This window comes from Aethalodelphis obliquidens, unplaced genomic scaffold (assembly GCF_003676395.1).
Source record: "Aethalodelphis obliquidens isolate GAN/ISIS:26980383/991018 unplaced genomic scaffold, ASM367639v1 scaffold47, whole genome shotgun sequence".
NCBI classification, from domain to species: domain Eukaryota; kingdom Metazoa; phylum Chordata; class Mammalia; order Artiodactyla; family Delphinidae; genus Aethalodelphis; species Aethalodelphis obliquidens.
The window spans coordinates 12,944,022-12,959,684 of NW_020837991.1; the positions used below are offsets into that span (position 1 = coordinate 12,944,022).

Consider the following 15,663-nt stretch of genomic DNA (forward strand, 5'->3'; position numbering starts at 1 on the left):
TCTTATATAATTAGATACAATATAAAAGCAACATACTGGAGAGCTTAATGAGTTTTAAAATTTTATTATTAATAAAAGGATTTTTAGAAAAGCCATTTTGATATTTTGCTGAGTGGATTTGGTATTCAGACGAAATTAAAATTGTTCTTATTAAGTGGGTGACCTTGAGCAAGTCACTCAATCTCTTTAAGCTACAATTTCCACAACCAACTGTGAATAACAGAACCAAGGTTTGTTGTAAGCATTAAATGAAGTAAGGTAGTTAAGACATTCTTTAAAGGGCTTGGCCAGAAATAATCAGTAAAAGAGAGCTATAATCACTACCACCTTCCTCTTCTTTCCCATTATATTGTCATTCCCATTATTGTCATTACCATCATAAACTCTCTTTTCAAGGAATAGGGCTCATCAGTTGAAAAAGGGAAGATAGAGTCATTTACGCAAGAGAAGGATATAAGTAGCTAATTATAGATAGAATTCAATGTATACAGAGGGAACAGTGGTAAGAGATGAGTCTGGAAATGAAAAGTAAGGCAAATGTTAGGAGAATCTATGGTATACAAAGGAGTTTGAATTTCATTTAGACACAGTGGGGATTCCCTAACACATTTTTAAGCATGTGGATGGCAATTAGATTCATAGTTTTAAAAGCAAACTACTGGCACTAATGAGGATAGATTGAAATAGGGTACAACCAGAGAAGCTACAGTTTGATATTTCTTCTGTGTAGTCATCATTTGTTAATCCAAGAATACTTTTAAAATTATTTTTTCAACTTGAATTAGACAAATTCTACTTCATGTTTTGTCCAACTGTCTGATTCCTAAAACCCATATCTATATCTATATATAGATATATAGATATCTCAATTATTTGAGATATGTGGATATACCCTTTGCCATCATTTCACTTGCTCTGCTTTTCCTAAATTGTCTTCTCTTTGGACCCACTTTTGTACTCTGTCCTTTCAATTACCTGTTACAATGTTCTAAATTTAGCATACCCATCTCCAAGGGATGATATTTCAATTAATCACTGAATAAGCATTTACTGTGTGTGAAGTATGGACCGGGCTCCATTCTCATTCGTGCTTCCATTTGTAAATATAATTATAACCTTCATTTTGAGAATTCATTTTTAAGTGATTCTACAAACATTTGCCTCCTTTGAAATTTACTGTGATGGTTAATTTTGTGTGTCAACTTGACTGGGCCATGGGTGCTCAGACCTTTGGTTAAACATTAGTTTGACTGTGTCTGTGAGGGTGTTTCCGGAAGAGATCGCGTTTGAATCAACAGACTGAGTAAAGCAGATTGCCCACCTCAATGTGGGTGAACCTCATCCAATCCATCGAAGGCCTGAATAGAACAAAAGGCAGAATAAGAAAGAATTTGATATCTCTGCCTGACTGTTCTCAAGCTGGGACGTTGCTCTTCTCCTGCCTTTCAATTCAGGCTAGGACTAGAACTTAAACCACTGGCTTTCCTAGTGCTCAGACCTTTGGACTTGGACTAGAACTATGCCATACGCTCCCTTGGTTCTCGAGCTTGGAGACTGCAGTTGTTGGACTTCTCAGTGTCCATACAATTTCCTTATAATGAATCTCTTTTTCTCTCTCTCTCTCAATCTCTCCTCTCTCTCATATATTTATATGATAGACACATACATATATTCACATGTATGAATATGACTAACACATGAATAACAGAAAAAAGCAATATCTGTTTCCAGCTATTGCTTGCTTACTGTATGTCAGGCCCTCTGCTATATATTTCATTTACCAAATAATTGATAGTTTACTTGGTTCTCAGTTTCTTCTTCTGTAAAATGAGTACAATAATTGTACATAAATAATAAATTTACTGGGATTGTTTAAAAGCATTAAGTTGTATAAAGCACCTGCAAAAGTTACTGGCATATACTATATACTCAATTAATATTAGCTATTTTTGTTATTCATTATATCCTCACAATACTCCCCCTTTATATTATAGCTGAGAAAATCACGCTTCAAAGATGAAAATTAAATTGTCCAACATCACAAAGTCAATTGCAGGGTCTAGATTTGAATTCACATGTCTGAGCGTTAGGACATGCTCTTAACCTATAGATGCACGTGATGCATTCCAGAGAGGCTTTGAGAAAGGATCATTACTTTCTATAGCTAGAGAAACCCTAAACTCTGATTCAGTTCAACACTGTTAGCTTGAAGAATTGAGTATGCCACTATTTGTCAATGGAAAGTTTGAAAATTTGCGAAATTTGAAAAAGCTGCTCAACCATGGAAGGTATCTGCTCATCCTCTTTACAGCAAAATTTTCAGTATAAATGGAGGCTAGAGAATATGTTTCAAGGAATATGCCATCTCTCTCTTATGCTAATCCCTTCACAGTGTGATCAAAGTTGACGTACAGATACATCTCTCTCCACACTGGAAGACAGTATTGCAAAACCCATGGATCATCCCTGTCATATTCATCCTTCTTACCTTGCTATATGTGGGCAACATTTTGGTCTCTAGGATAGCCATTTCTAAAAAAATCAGTCAGTTTCTCTCCCTCTTTCCAATTCTTTGACTAGAAAATGAAAATTACTTTTCTTCCTCTAATTGCTTAATAAAAATTAATTAACTTTTTATTTGGGTGAACCATTTTAGAAGATGATTCAGAGCAGAAAGGGAAAAGAGGACAACAGAAGGAATGAAAGTTCCCAGTTATGTTCTAAGAAAGTTTATAATGGGACACCCTACCTTTCATTTTCAGGATCATTAATTTTCTTCCAATTTACCAACTAGAAAGACTAATTTAGATGTCAACTTTATTATACAAATAGGGTTGAGTGAACCAGTACTGTTTTGTTGGCTTGTTTGTTTTGCTCTTTTATATAAACTTGTAGTTTCCATTCATTCCTTCTTTCAAAAAAAAAAAAAGTTTTATCCCTGTTTACTACTAGGTGATGGAGGGACACAGAGATAGACAAGACTCAGACCCTTCTCTCAACCTTTGAATCATCTGTAAGATAAAAAGAAAAAGAAAACCATGAAAATACTTTACAAAACTGGATGAATTTGCTTGGTGGTGACACAGTACAGTGGATGGTGGAATAGGGCTCACTGTCAGGGGCTTTGGGAAGGTCTGAGGAGGAGGGGATACTTGAGGTGAGTCTCATAAAATGAGTAGGAGTTCTTTCTTTCCTTCTTCTTTTTCTTCTTCTTTTTTAAGTGCTGCTAGATGTAGAAATGCATGGCCAAAAGCAGGACACCCAGGGGAGCAGGGAGTGTGTGAGGATGACTCTAGATCAGCATTGCTAGAGCAGAAGTCACCATGGGAAGAAGAGAGAGATGAGGCTGGGGGGCAAGTAGGGGCAATGTTGCAAAGGATCAGTGTGCTACTCTAAGCAAAAAATAATTCTGAAAACAATACAAAGATACCCTATTTTTTTTTTCAGCAGATGGGTTATAAGCCAAAATATATGAGACAGCAAGAGGGAGGAGATATGGGGATATATGTATATGTATAGCTGATTCACTTTGTTATAAAACAGAAACTAACACAGCATTGTAGAACAATTATACTCCAATAAAGATGTTAAAAAGTATATACATATATGAGACAGAGCAATTGCTTTGGCAGCAATATGTAGAATGGATTAAAAAGAGAAACTATAGTCATAATCAGGCTGATAAATAAATACTTCGATTATTTAAAAAAACAGTCAAAATACAATTATCCTTATGGGATGCCATATGCCTTACCCCCTCGCCACCCTTCACCAGCATGCACCTTTGTCATGACACATACTTTTCAAGATCGAGGAGATAAAAGTTGTCACGTCAAAAAAGTTACTCAGTGAAAACTTTAAGATGTTCCCTGAAATAATCACATTAATAGGAAAGTTTTTGGCAGCACATGGATTCAAGCTGAAGCGAATAAAAGGCACTTTCTATGCTAACACATATATATGGAATTTAAGGAAAAAAAATGTCATGAAGAACCTAGGGGTAAGACAGGAATAAAGACACAGACCTACTAGAAAACGGACTTGAGGATATGGCGGGGGGAAGGGTAAGCTGTGACAAAGCGAGAGAGGCATGGACATATATACTCTACCAAACGTAAGGTAGATAGCTAGTGGGAAGCAGCCGCATAGCACAGGGAGATCAGCTCTGTGCTTTGTGACCGCCTGGAGGGGTGGGATAGGGAGGGTGGGAGGGAGGGAGATGCTAGAGGGAAGAGTTATGGGAACATATGTATATATATAACTGATTCATTTTGTTGTAAAGCAGAAACTAACACACCATTGTAAAGCAATTATACTCCAATAAAGATGTTAAAAAAAGGCACTTTCGAGTATCAAATACTTCTGAATAAAACAGCCCAGTGACAGAAATTCTAACTGGTTAAAATCTTTGGTTCAAAATCTACTCTTAAAGTGAGGCCATCAAAGAGGAAGTTGAGTATCATTTATAATATAGAAATTATTTGTGCCAACAAATTAGTACATGCCAAATGAAAATATTCACTGCTTTTTAGTCTTTGCTTTCTGCCAACAAATCAGAAGTTTGTTGAATTTATACATTTGACATGCTATAAACAAAAATATGTTTTAGTTCTCCCATAATGGAGGAAATGTGATATTTGACAGATGACATTAACAGCAGCCAGCATTTTTTGTCAGGTATTAAAGGTGGAAACAAAGTCTCTGGCTGGTTAGAAGCCAATGTGTAGGAAAAAGAATGGAAGTATATTTATGTTCTCAGTATATGAACTAATATGAATAACTAAAGAATATGTACTCTGAAAATATGAGGCGCATTTCCATTCAAATTAAATAGTATACGGCATAAAACATAGCACATGGTAATGAAAAATCCATGTGGTGAGAGAATGTAAAGTTTAATTGAATTCTCTCTCCTTTTTTACCACTGAAAGCAGAACACTGTTGACACCAAAGTTTATTTTAAAGTATTCTAAAAGCAACATCTTATTTTAAAGGTAATATAAAAAAATGAGAAAATTAACAAGACACTGATCGATGACTTCCCCCCAAAATCATGTTCCTATATAAGGAGTATTTTGAAGGAGGAATAAAGATTTAAATACAAAAATATGAATATAGCAAATTTTAAGCTGTAGTTTCTAAAATGCCTTTTGTGAAATTAATATTATGCAGGAAATATAATATTCTCCATAATAAACTCCCTTCTTACTTCGTTGATTGTCACTTAGTTCTGTCAAAGTCCATTATAATCCCTTTGATTGTTAATGAACTCTGAAAAAGTTACCTAAGAATAGTTCCTCTCACTTATACTGAATGTTTGAACCAAACACTCTGGCCATTTATAAGCATTAATTCACTAAGGCTTCCAAGGAAAGATACATTAATATTCTTATTCTTACTGTTGCACTGTTTCCTCTCTTCTCTCCCCATGCTGTTGAATTCTCTCTAGGTTTTACTGTTTTCTTCCCACTAATGTTGGAAAGATACATTTTTAGGAGAATAATCATAATAACATGGGCTTATCTATGCCAGTACCTCTGCCTGGTCTTAATTACTGCTTTGCTATCCAGCTGGGTTGGTGTGTCTACCCCATTAATCTGTTACATTTGGCTCATTCTACTTTTGCTAGGCGCTAAGAAAACAAAGATGAATAGTAAGGATTATCTGTGTGATTTCAATTATTCTTTGCTTTCCAACTGGGTTGGAATCTACTCCATTAATCTGTGAACTCTCACCTCACTCTACCTTTGCTTTTATAAGTTCTCATATAGGTTCTCCCCTCCCTTGGTAAAACTGATGTAAATTGGTTAGGACATCCTAGCCTTCACCAAGTTCTACTGGATTAATTTTAAATAAAGGAATCATAAATGCCCACCATACTTCCCGCTCTGGTGGATCCTTCTTACGATCCCTTAGTGGGCTATTGCTTTTATTTATCTTGGTAAGCTAGACTGGGGGAGAGAGGTCCCTTGCTATCACTCTGGCCATACAAAGTAACAGCATAAAATAAGTTCTTCCTTCTTAGCATAGGACAGAAGTGATGAGAGTTTCACTGGGTATATTTAGTCACGTCCTCATCCAAATTATCACAGCCCTGTGTTTATTAAATTTTATCATGTATTATTTTTAACACAGCATTTATCCTGTTATATTTTAATTATTTGTACTCCCTATAGCAAAGACCTTGCTTTGTATAATACTATATCTGAAGTCCCTATCACAGTACCTGGCCCCTAAATTATTATCTGTTAAAAGAACTAATGAATGAGTGTAATAATTGTATAATAATTGTAATAATTGTAATAATGAATGAGTGTAATAATCGGAGTGGTTTAGAAAATTTCCCCCCATGTGCCATTTCATCCTCAACTGCCTACTTCTGCGCCTTAAATTCTGGAATTAGAAGTGCATTTCTATGAGTAATGCATGTCAAATCAGTTCTACGCATGAGAGGGGTGGTCTTCCTTCTCTGACTGCTCCACACCAAAGAAAGAAAACGTCCTGATGTGCCTTCAAATTCTATGTTGCCTTCTTTCTTCTTTCTGTCCATACTTCTGAAGCCCATAGAGACTGTAAACATATAAATAAATCTCTAGTCTCCAGAGTGAAGTGAATGGTTTTCCTTTATCTCAATTTGATGGGAACAACTTCTTATGGCTACTATAAAAGGAATGTACCTTACTTCCTATTCATGACCTACCGCTTTTGATTAGTTTATACACAGTGATCGACCTCATCTGTTGAGACGGATCCAGGAGCAAGCAGTGTGCACACAGTGGCAGAAAAAAAATGCATTAGGAAGAGATTTTACAGAATTCTGAAAATGCTAGATCTGAAAGGAACTTAGTAATGGTACAATTCAACATCTTCAATTTAGAGAGGAGGAAATTGAGGTTAAAGTGTTTCAGCTTTCTCAAAACTTGCTTGAAAACAATTTCTAAACTGCCAAAGTGAAATATTTTGATAATAAGATTCACTCAGAAGATCTAAGAGTATTTTAAAGTGATGTCAAACAAAATCTTTCATTATAGCCACCTACATGATATTCTCTTACCACGATATTAGCTGAGGTGGACAAAGGAAATATCTAAATGTATGTTAAATACATGCACACATAAAAACCACACGCAGACACATTCTCACCCTGTGTCTTAATGGTACTGCATCTCACATCCCACGTATAGGACACTGGTGTTTCAGCACAAGTAACAGTGCAGATGGAATTGACTGAATTATCACAGATCTCCTGAGAATCAATTTTATTTTTTGTTTGTAGATTTTCGTTCCTTTATCTGTTAATTTTACTAATGTATTATAAATCTCCCATTTGTTAAGTCCTCAATCCTTTTCTTACCAAGAGTAGGCTGTGTTCCCATTCACAGTGCTAATAGCCCCATTTTAATGATGTTTAAGGATCTAAATAGAATGTGCTATTTTGTCTGACTTCCTTGGTTTTCACGAGCATTTTAGACCAGGGAGCAGTGTGCCACGGTCTGATCTCCATTACTTTCAGACAGAAGCAGGACCAGTATAGTAACTGACTTATAATAAGTACTAAATAAAATCATAAATAGGAAGACGGAAAGAGAGCACAATGTGTGTGTGTGTGTGTGTGTGTGTGTGTGTGTGTGTGTGTGTGTGTGTGTGTCTGTGTGTCTGTGTGGTGGGAAAGGAAATATATATGCTTATCAGTTATTAGTCAGGGTTATAGGTTATATATTTGGTCCATTTAACAAAAGCCAAGCATTGTGGCTTAACATAGGTTCTTCTATCTTTCCTGACTCTGAAAGCTATACTGTGCCTTTTGTCCCAGTACTTATTGCCTCATGATCATGACATGGATGCTCCAGTTTTACCTTAATATTTTATGTAGGAAAAAGAAAAAAGGAGGTAGAAAGAGTTGGCAAATCTTTCCTAGAAATCCCCAATAGATTTCTACTTATATAACATAGGAACATAGTCTGTCCTATGGTGAACCCTTTTGCAAGGGAGACTGGAAACTTAAAGATTTTATTTTATTTTTAAAATTAGACATATAGCCACTCTGAATTATATGAAGTTTTTTATAGTAAGGAATAAGGGCATATGACATGTTTTATGTATAGGTGAGTTTCGTTTTCCACAATTTCAGGTAAATTGTTTCTCCTTCATAACTCAGATTTTACATAATGAAGATGAAGAGTTTAGATTAAACAAAGGATTGTAAACCCATATGATTACAGAGTCCAGACAGATGATGTAAAAAGAAAGTGGCTGAGAAGGATTGTGAAACCCTGGGGATCAAGGACACACCTGAAAGGGGAAGTAACTTCTCACCTCCACCTGATTACGATCATGAAGAATGTGCATCAGATCTACTAAATTTTCCAAATAAATTGAAAATTACCATCTTTGTGTCAAAATTCACCATTTTCATTTTACTTGTTAACTAATTAGTTGGCAAAACACATCTGGGGGCTGGACTTGGCCTTTCAGAAAAGAGTTTAGGACTTCAAAGCACTATCAATCTTCAGGACCCTTTTAGCTCAAAGAGCCTTTGTGTCTCAGCTTCCTGTCTGACTCCATTACAGGATATTTTCACAGCATCACCAGGGTGAACACCTAAAGTAACACGGGCAATGCTGTAAGCCCAAAAGGCAAGTTCCTGTGCAGTTTGCCTTTGGAGCCTGACTTGTTCACCATTGTAAAGAAACGTAGAACCCAACTATGTTGTTGGATATGTTTGTGTTTCAACATAAATAATTATACCTTTGGTGAGTATTATTTACACAAACTGCATTAAATTATGAGGACTTATACTGGCTGCCAAACTCAACCCCACATAACCACTCCTAGTCAATAAATAGCTAAACCAAGAATATGCTTCTTTCCTGTAGGTTAGACGCAGTAAAGATTTTGTAATTTATGTGATAGTTAACCACAGGTGGTTTACAGTGTGGAACTGGATTTAGAAATGTTGAGTGTATTGCAGAGCATGAGAATCAACTGACCTGCTTGGCCAGTTAGGTGCTGATTATTTGTGACTATGACATGGACAGGAGAACACCAGCAAAGAAGAGCACAGAGCTCTGTGAAGAATCTTTAAATAGACGTCTAATGCATTTTTTCACCAAATGTTCCAAACTGGAGTGTTCAGAAGATGATTTGCCTTGTCCAAAGCTATCTATGACCAGGTACAAAATAACTGACTAAGCCCATCAGTGTCTGGTACATAGCAGGAACTCATAAGTATTTCTAAAAGTGTACTGAAAATATAGATATGCTGAAGAGTACAAGTAATTCTTGTAACTTAAAAAGGACAAAGGGGACTTCCCTGGTGGCGGAGTGGTTAAGAATCCGCCTGCCAATGTAGAAGACACGGGTTCGAGCCCTGGTCCGGGAAGATCCCACATGCCTCAGAGCAACTAAGCCTGTGCGCCACAACTACTGGGCCTGCACTCTAGAACCCATGAGCCACAACTACTGAAGCCCGCATGCCTAGAGCCTGTGCTCTACAACAGTAGAAGCCACTGAAATGAGAAGCCCGTGCACCACAACGAAGAGTAGCCCTGCTCGCCACAACCAGAGAAAGCCCACATGCAGCAACGAAGACCCAATGCAGCCAAAAATATAAATAAATGAATAAATAAATAAACAAAAAGGACCTTGGAGAATAATTTTATTGATATAATTTCATACGTGCTCTATGCCCCTAATATTGTCCTATATTCTAAGTCAGACACCTTACCTTTTGTATTAAGCTATGATAATCATGGTTCCATCTTTATTCCCCTTTTTAAATCTTTGGGCAAAATATGTATTTTACAATCTGCACAGGTAGACCCTTTGAGGCTTCCATTTTACTGTCTCTCTGCAAATTTTCATGCTACTACTGTTCTTTATTAGCAATCATATTAACTATAAAATACAATGAATTGATTCTTTAAATTCTCTATGTAGCCAAAGTAGCCAGTGTCACAGTGGAGTGCCCTGAGCAATTAAGAAGAAAAATTACGCTGACGGTAACTTTGAACTACAGTGATGAGTTGTACATATTGTAACAGCTTATATGAGACTAGCCCACTATGGCCATCAATTGCACTGCATACCAAGGTCACACTTGCTCTTCCTACCTTTTTTTCAGATAATTTTGATGCTAGGGCCAAGACTGACTTTAACTGCTAAGTCAGAGGAAATGAAGTAAGTTGAGTTTATTCATTCATTTTTTTTCTTAATGTATGTTAAATAATTTAAATGACTTCATATTTCATGGGATATTACATACCATCTTTTCTTTTTTTTTTTTTTTTGCAGTACGCGGGCCTCTCACTGTTGTGGCCTCTCCCGTTGCGGAGCTCAGGCTCCGGACGCGTAGGCTCAGCGGCCATGGCTCACAGACCCAGCCGCTCTGCGGCATGTGGGATCTTCCCGGACCGGGGCACGAACCCATGTCCCCTGCATCGGCAGGCGGACTCTCAACCACCGCGCCACCAGGGACGCCCACATACCATCTTTTGATTCTTAATAGCAATCTACAAATAGGCTTTCTGATGTGACAGATACAGCCAATACAATAACTGAATGAATAACCAAATAAATATTTGGACAGGTTATGTAAACTTTTCTCAATAGTATATTTTAAACCCATAACAGAAATATGTCTGTATCAGCCAGTGTTCTCCAGAAAAACGGAACCAGCCAGATGTTGATAAAAAACATGCTGGTTTTATCAACATCCTGTTGATGACATATTTATTTAAGGAATTGGCTCACATGATTGTAGAAGCTTGCCAAGTCCAAAATCTGATGGGGTAGGCTGGCCATCTGGGGACTCAGAAAAGAGATGCAGTTGGAGTCCAAAGGCAGTCAGCTGGCAGAATTTCTTCCTGCTCAGAGGAGCTCAGTCTTCGTTCTATCAGGCCTTTGAGGCCCACCTACATCATGGCGAGCACTCTACCTTCTCAAGGTCCACTGATTAATCTCATCCAAAAAATCACCTTCACAAAAACATCCAGAGTACTGTTTGACCATATATCTGGGCACAATGGCCCAGCCAAGTTAACCTGTAAAATTAAACATCACAGTGTCTTATCTGTTAAACATCATCATATTGTATTTATGAGGCATTGCCTCATTTCTATTTAAATTTGTGCCCATCTTGAGAACAAAAACTATATTTTGATTAGAGTTATAATAATATAACATGCAAATATATTTATAATTATTTTATCTAACAACTGAAAAGCCAATGACTTGGAAACTAATGCCCTATTCATCCTTTCTCTGTGTGCTGCAGAGGATTATTTTTAAGTGATCAACTTAAATTCTGCATGAGCTTTCTGCTCATTACTCCAGGTGCCTAAGGGAGAAGTTGGTTCCAAGGCCAACTAATATGCTCTATTTCATTATTTCAGATCCTGTGGCTGAAATGCATGTTTCATGAGACTATGATATATAGAATGGCATAAAAAAAAGGTTTTCATTGGGGCCACTTATATCCCATAATTTCCCTGAATCTGGCCAGCTACTGAGCTATCACATATAAGTTTGTCTCTCCCATTTGTTTATTCATTTATTTATAAAGACAGACGTTTATATGACAGACACTCTTCTAGGAATTAGGGATACATGACAAAGACATCAGCATTACTGAGCTTACACTTTAGTAGCAGGAAACTAATAATGAACCTATAAACTAGTAAGTAAATAAATTTAGATAGTGGTAAGTACTATGAAGAAAATAAAAGAGGACAATGGGAGACAGAAGGAGTTTAGGCTAATTGATTTAGGGTGGTTTAAGATTTCTCTGAAAAGGTAATACTTGAACAAAATGGGAAGAGCAAAGATGAAGGTAGGAATGAGCTGGGCACATCTGACATTAGGAAAGCAAGTTTGTGATGCTGGAATGTAGAGAACTAAAGGGACACTGGTAGGAGATGTGACCTGGAAAAACAGGTGAGGACAAATCACGTATGGCCTTGAAGCCATGGCAAAACTTGTACTGATACATTCTCATTGCAAGGGAATGACAGGCTCTAAATTACTCTGACTAGATAATGGAGTCTTGAGGAAGCAGACAGGACAAAACTATTAGTAAGCCGATGAGCCATGATGCTTGGGCTAGTAGAGCTAGTAAAAAGCATCCAGATTTGGAACTAATGAAATTGTTGCCGATGTAAGAGTGCTTTCCTATATGCTGTATGTACATCATAAAATATATATGACTTTACGTATTTTCAAAGATATTCTACGTTTTTTATCTTGTTATTCTTAGCAGGAATTCTGCAAGGTGCAGAAGAAAGATAGTTTTATCATCATTTGGTGAATGGAGAGTAATAGAACAAAATTAAGGTTGAGGGACCTGAACTTTGTAGTTTATAAATTAATGGTGTATAACATCCCCACGTAAAGACAATCCCCTGCAAAAGTATCTTTTACGTAGAAGAATTATCTAATTCCCAAAGCAACTCAAACAATCAGACGAGCTCTGATTGTTACAAAGCTACCCAGCAAACTAGTAGTTCTTGTAAAGCTTCCCAGCAGAGTCTAAATTAGAATACAGGGACTCCAGGTCACATTTCAGCTGCCACAGCCAGGCTCACCTCTAAGGCTGCAATCTGATTCCACAGGTTTCTCGCTCACACTCACCTATTCCTTCAAAAATATCAATACAAGTAACTCAGCCAGAGTCCACAGTACTGCTCTCAAAAAGATAGGTAAAGAAAGTTAGGTTTTGTATATTAACTGTGCAATTAATATCATTTAAACAAGCCAGATTTTTTTAGAAGAAATGTGAATGCTCCACGAGCTAACGACCCACAGATAGGACATAAGTCATATGCAGGACTTTTTCATTGTATGTGGTGGGTTCACAGACAGGGAGGAGAAGATGGAACAGGAAACAGGACAAGTGTGAAGTTCTTTTCTTGGGAGGCCTTTTTTCAGACCCTTGCTTTGTCTATTACTTGTCTGCTTGTTTTGGGAGTGGTTGAGGCATTTGAGCCTCTAGGATTTTTCTTAGAAATCCACATAGGCTTAGCTTAATTGGAGAACAATATTACTCGTTCTTCCTGGAGGGGTCTCACTCATGTTTGTTTGGCAAGAAGGTACGTAATTCAGCAAGCCTGACCTTTTTACCACATTAAACAGCTCAAGGATACTCTTTGGAGCCAAACAGATCTAAATTAGAATATGGACTCGATCACTTACTAGATATGTGACACAAATCATTTATTTGCCATCTCTAGCCTCAATTTTTCTCTTCCCTAAAAAGTAGCAGTGTTTCTTTTATTAGTCAGCTTTTTAAAAATTTAATATATTTTTCTATGTCTCTATTTAAGTCACTGGTCTCAAAAAGGGAATACAGCAGTGCCTGTAAAGGACCTGGCACATGTCTGGGATAAACTAGCCACTCTGCAAGTGTAAGTTTCCAAACTACACTGCCCAGAAGAACCATCTAAGAATCTTGCTAAAAAGACAAATTCTTGAATCCAAACCCCAGAGAATTCTGATTCCTAGGTCTATAAGGAAGTTCCAGAAATCTACATTTTTAACAAATACCACAAAATTTCTGGAATTAGTTTCCTGCTAATTATATTTGGAGGAAAAAAAAGAAAACTGCAGCAAATTTGACCTTCATTCATCTATGACCTCTTATCAGCTCAGAGGTAAGTCTCACTCTCCTTTGGCTCCTAGCACACATCATCTCATCCTTGACCTTTTACATACTAGCATGACATAAAACATAAGGACAGAAGTTGTCTGTCTGGACGCTTTTCTTTCCTGTCTGCTCTCTTTTGGGTGATAGATTCTTTGTATATAGCACCTGACTTATTCCCTGTAACTATTATTGGTCTTTCTTGCTAGTTTACATACTGTTTTAGACTCCTAATCATCCTAAATTACATGGACATCATCAGCTTCTTACTAGAGTTGTTTTATCCTGTTAATACTGGGTACTGCATTTGTAAAATACCCTTTTCCCTATGGCTCCAGTTAGAGATGACGGAAGAGAAACATTTGTTAGATATGGAAGGTAGAAGAGAAACAGAAGCCAGCACTTTCAGAAGGTTATCTTAGGAAAGACACGTTGATGGATAGACATAGAGGTACATGGCATATCCCAGCTTGTTCTCATTCTCCTCTTTGAAGCCAGAGCCTCTTTCCAGGTGCTGGTCCTGCTGACCAATGGCAGCCTCAGACCTATCACTGAGCACACGGCTGTGGACCCACAGAGGTGGCAGCTCCCCAAAGAAATATTTTCCTATAGATTTTGCCTTAAGTGCCCTCTTTAGAGCTCCACTTTGGTGGTAGACACGTTCGGTTTCTTCCGTTTGTCTGCAAGCTCTTACCTATGTACCTGGGCCAGTGCTTTAGACAAATCTGTTAGCGATTCTCTTTGTAATCCTCTTATTCCCCATTAAAGACCTTCACCTCACCCGCTGCTCCCACGTTTACGTGGGGTGTAATTCTTATAATAAACCCCTGTGCACACAATGATCTAAGTAGCACTGATTTGTTGACGGAAATCAGATGAACGCACACACTAAACCAGCTCAACTCTAAGTCCAGACCCTTCACGTTTTACAGTCCAGAGGGGGACATCAAAGGAAAACTCCACAGGACAACTGAAACCTAACATATTTTAAAAAGTAGCATACCAGGTTGTTTTGAGTGACCTACAGGGAAAAATACATAGAATCCTTCAGGCATTCCTATTGTATTTCTAGAAATCAATATTGATATTTTAGTCACAGAACTTTTACCTGACATTTTGGCCTAGAATTCAAGAATTAAAAGAGGAAAAGCCGAATTCTCTCTCCTGGACTTCTGCTTTACATGCACTTGTATCTGCCCTTAGAGATAAATGCCAAGGCTGATGTGTTAACCTTCTTCCTGCACGGTTGGCCATCACCGAAAGAGTTCAGCCTTCCAGATTGCAATCACATAGAACATCACCAGAATTAAATCACCCATTACCAACCCTTCAAGCACAGTCTTAGTAAATGTACACTTAGAATTCTGAGTAAGTTTTGACTAAACAAGAAATGTGCAATCAACTGATAGACTTCAGTCTCATGATACTTTTCTTTCCAAAGAATCGCAAAGCAGCACCCATTAAAATTAGGCAGAATCACAGATGCATATGAAACTGCATATATCAGAGATTTTCACAAGGCTTATGCAGTGCAAGAGTAATCTCTGAATTCCAAAGATTTTATTAACTTTCAGATTCTCTTCTACATTCTATACTTAAATGTAACACGGAATCAGATTTCTGGATATTATTCTACACACCATCCTCTTACTTTACACAATTTGAAGCCTTCACTCTTAAATTACATTTTTGAATTATACCAATTGAATGCCATATACGCAGTGGTCATACGAATTATACTAGAGATCACACACTCTATTCAGGCTTAAATGGACTTCACACAAGTTTGGTTTGACTGGCATCATCACCATTCCTGTCAATTGGTGACAGCTATGTCTAGACCTGACTTAGGTAAGTAACCCCCCTCCCTCGAGAAAGGGAAATATAATCAGTCTTATGCCTATGAAACATGTTCTATTTCTGGTCTAGTAAATTCAATAATATTTTCAGTCTTAGTTCTCATAAAATAACATTTATTCATAATTTGGAGCTGCTGAGTTTCTTCACCTGTTAGAAATCCTCTCCCA

At 37.3% G+C, this 15,663-nt stretch overlaps 1 protein-coding gene across 12 annotated transcripts in view; it reads right to left on the reverse strand.

Moving 5' to 3' along the window:
* The window catches only part of DPP10 (dipeptidyl peptidase like 10), a 1,275,593-nt gene that overhangs the window by 184,579 nt on the left and 1,075,351 nt on the right, over positions 1-15,663 (reverse strand). The window contains exon 6 of one of the 12 annotated variants that reach the window (XM_027082600.1): positions 13,704-13,756. The exons of the other annotated variants lie outside the window; for them this stretch is intronic. Within the exon in view, the coding sequence (XP_026938401.1) occupies positions 13,704-13,756 (53 nt within the window). The remainder of the gene's footprint in view (positions 1-13,703; positions 13,757-15,663) is intronic. 12 annotated transcript variants of the gene reach the window in all.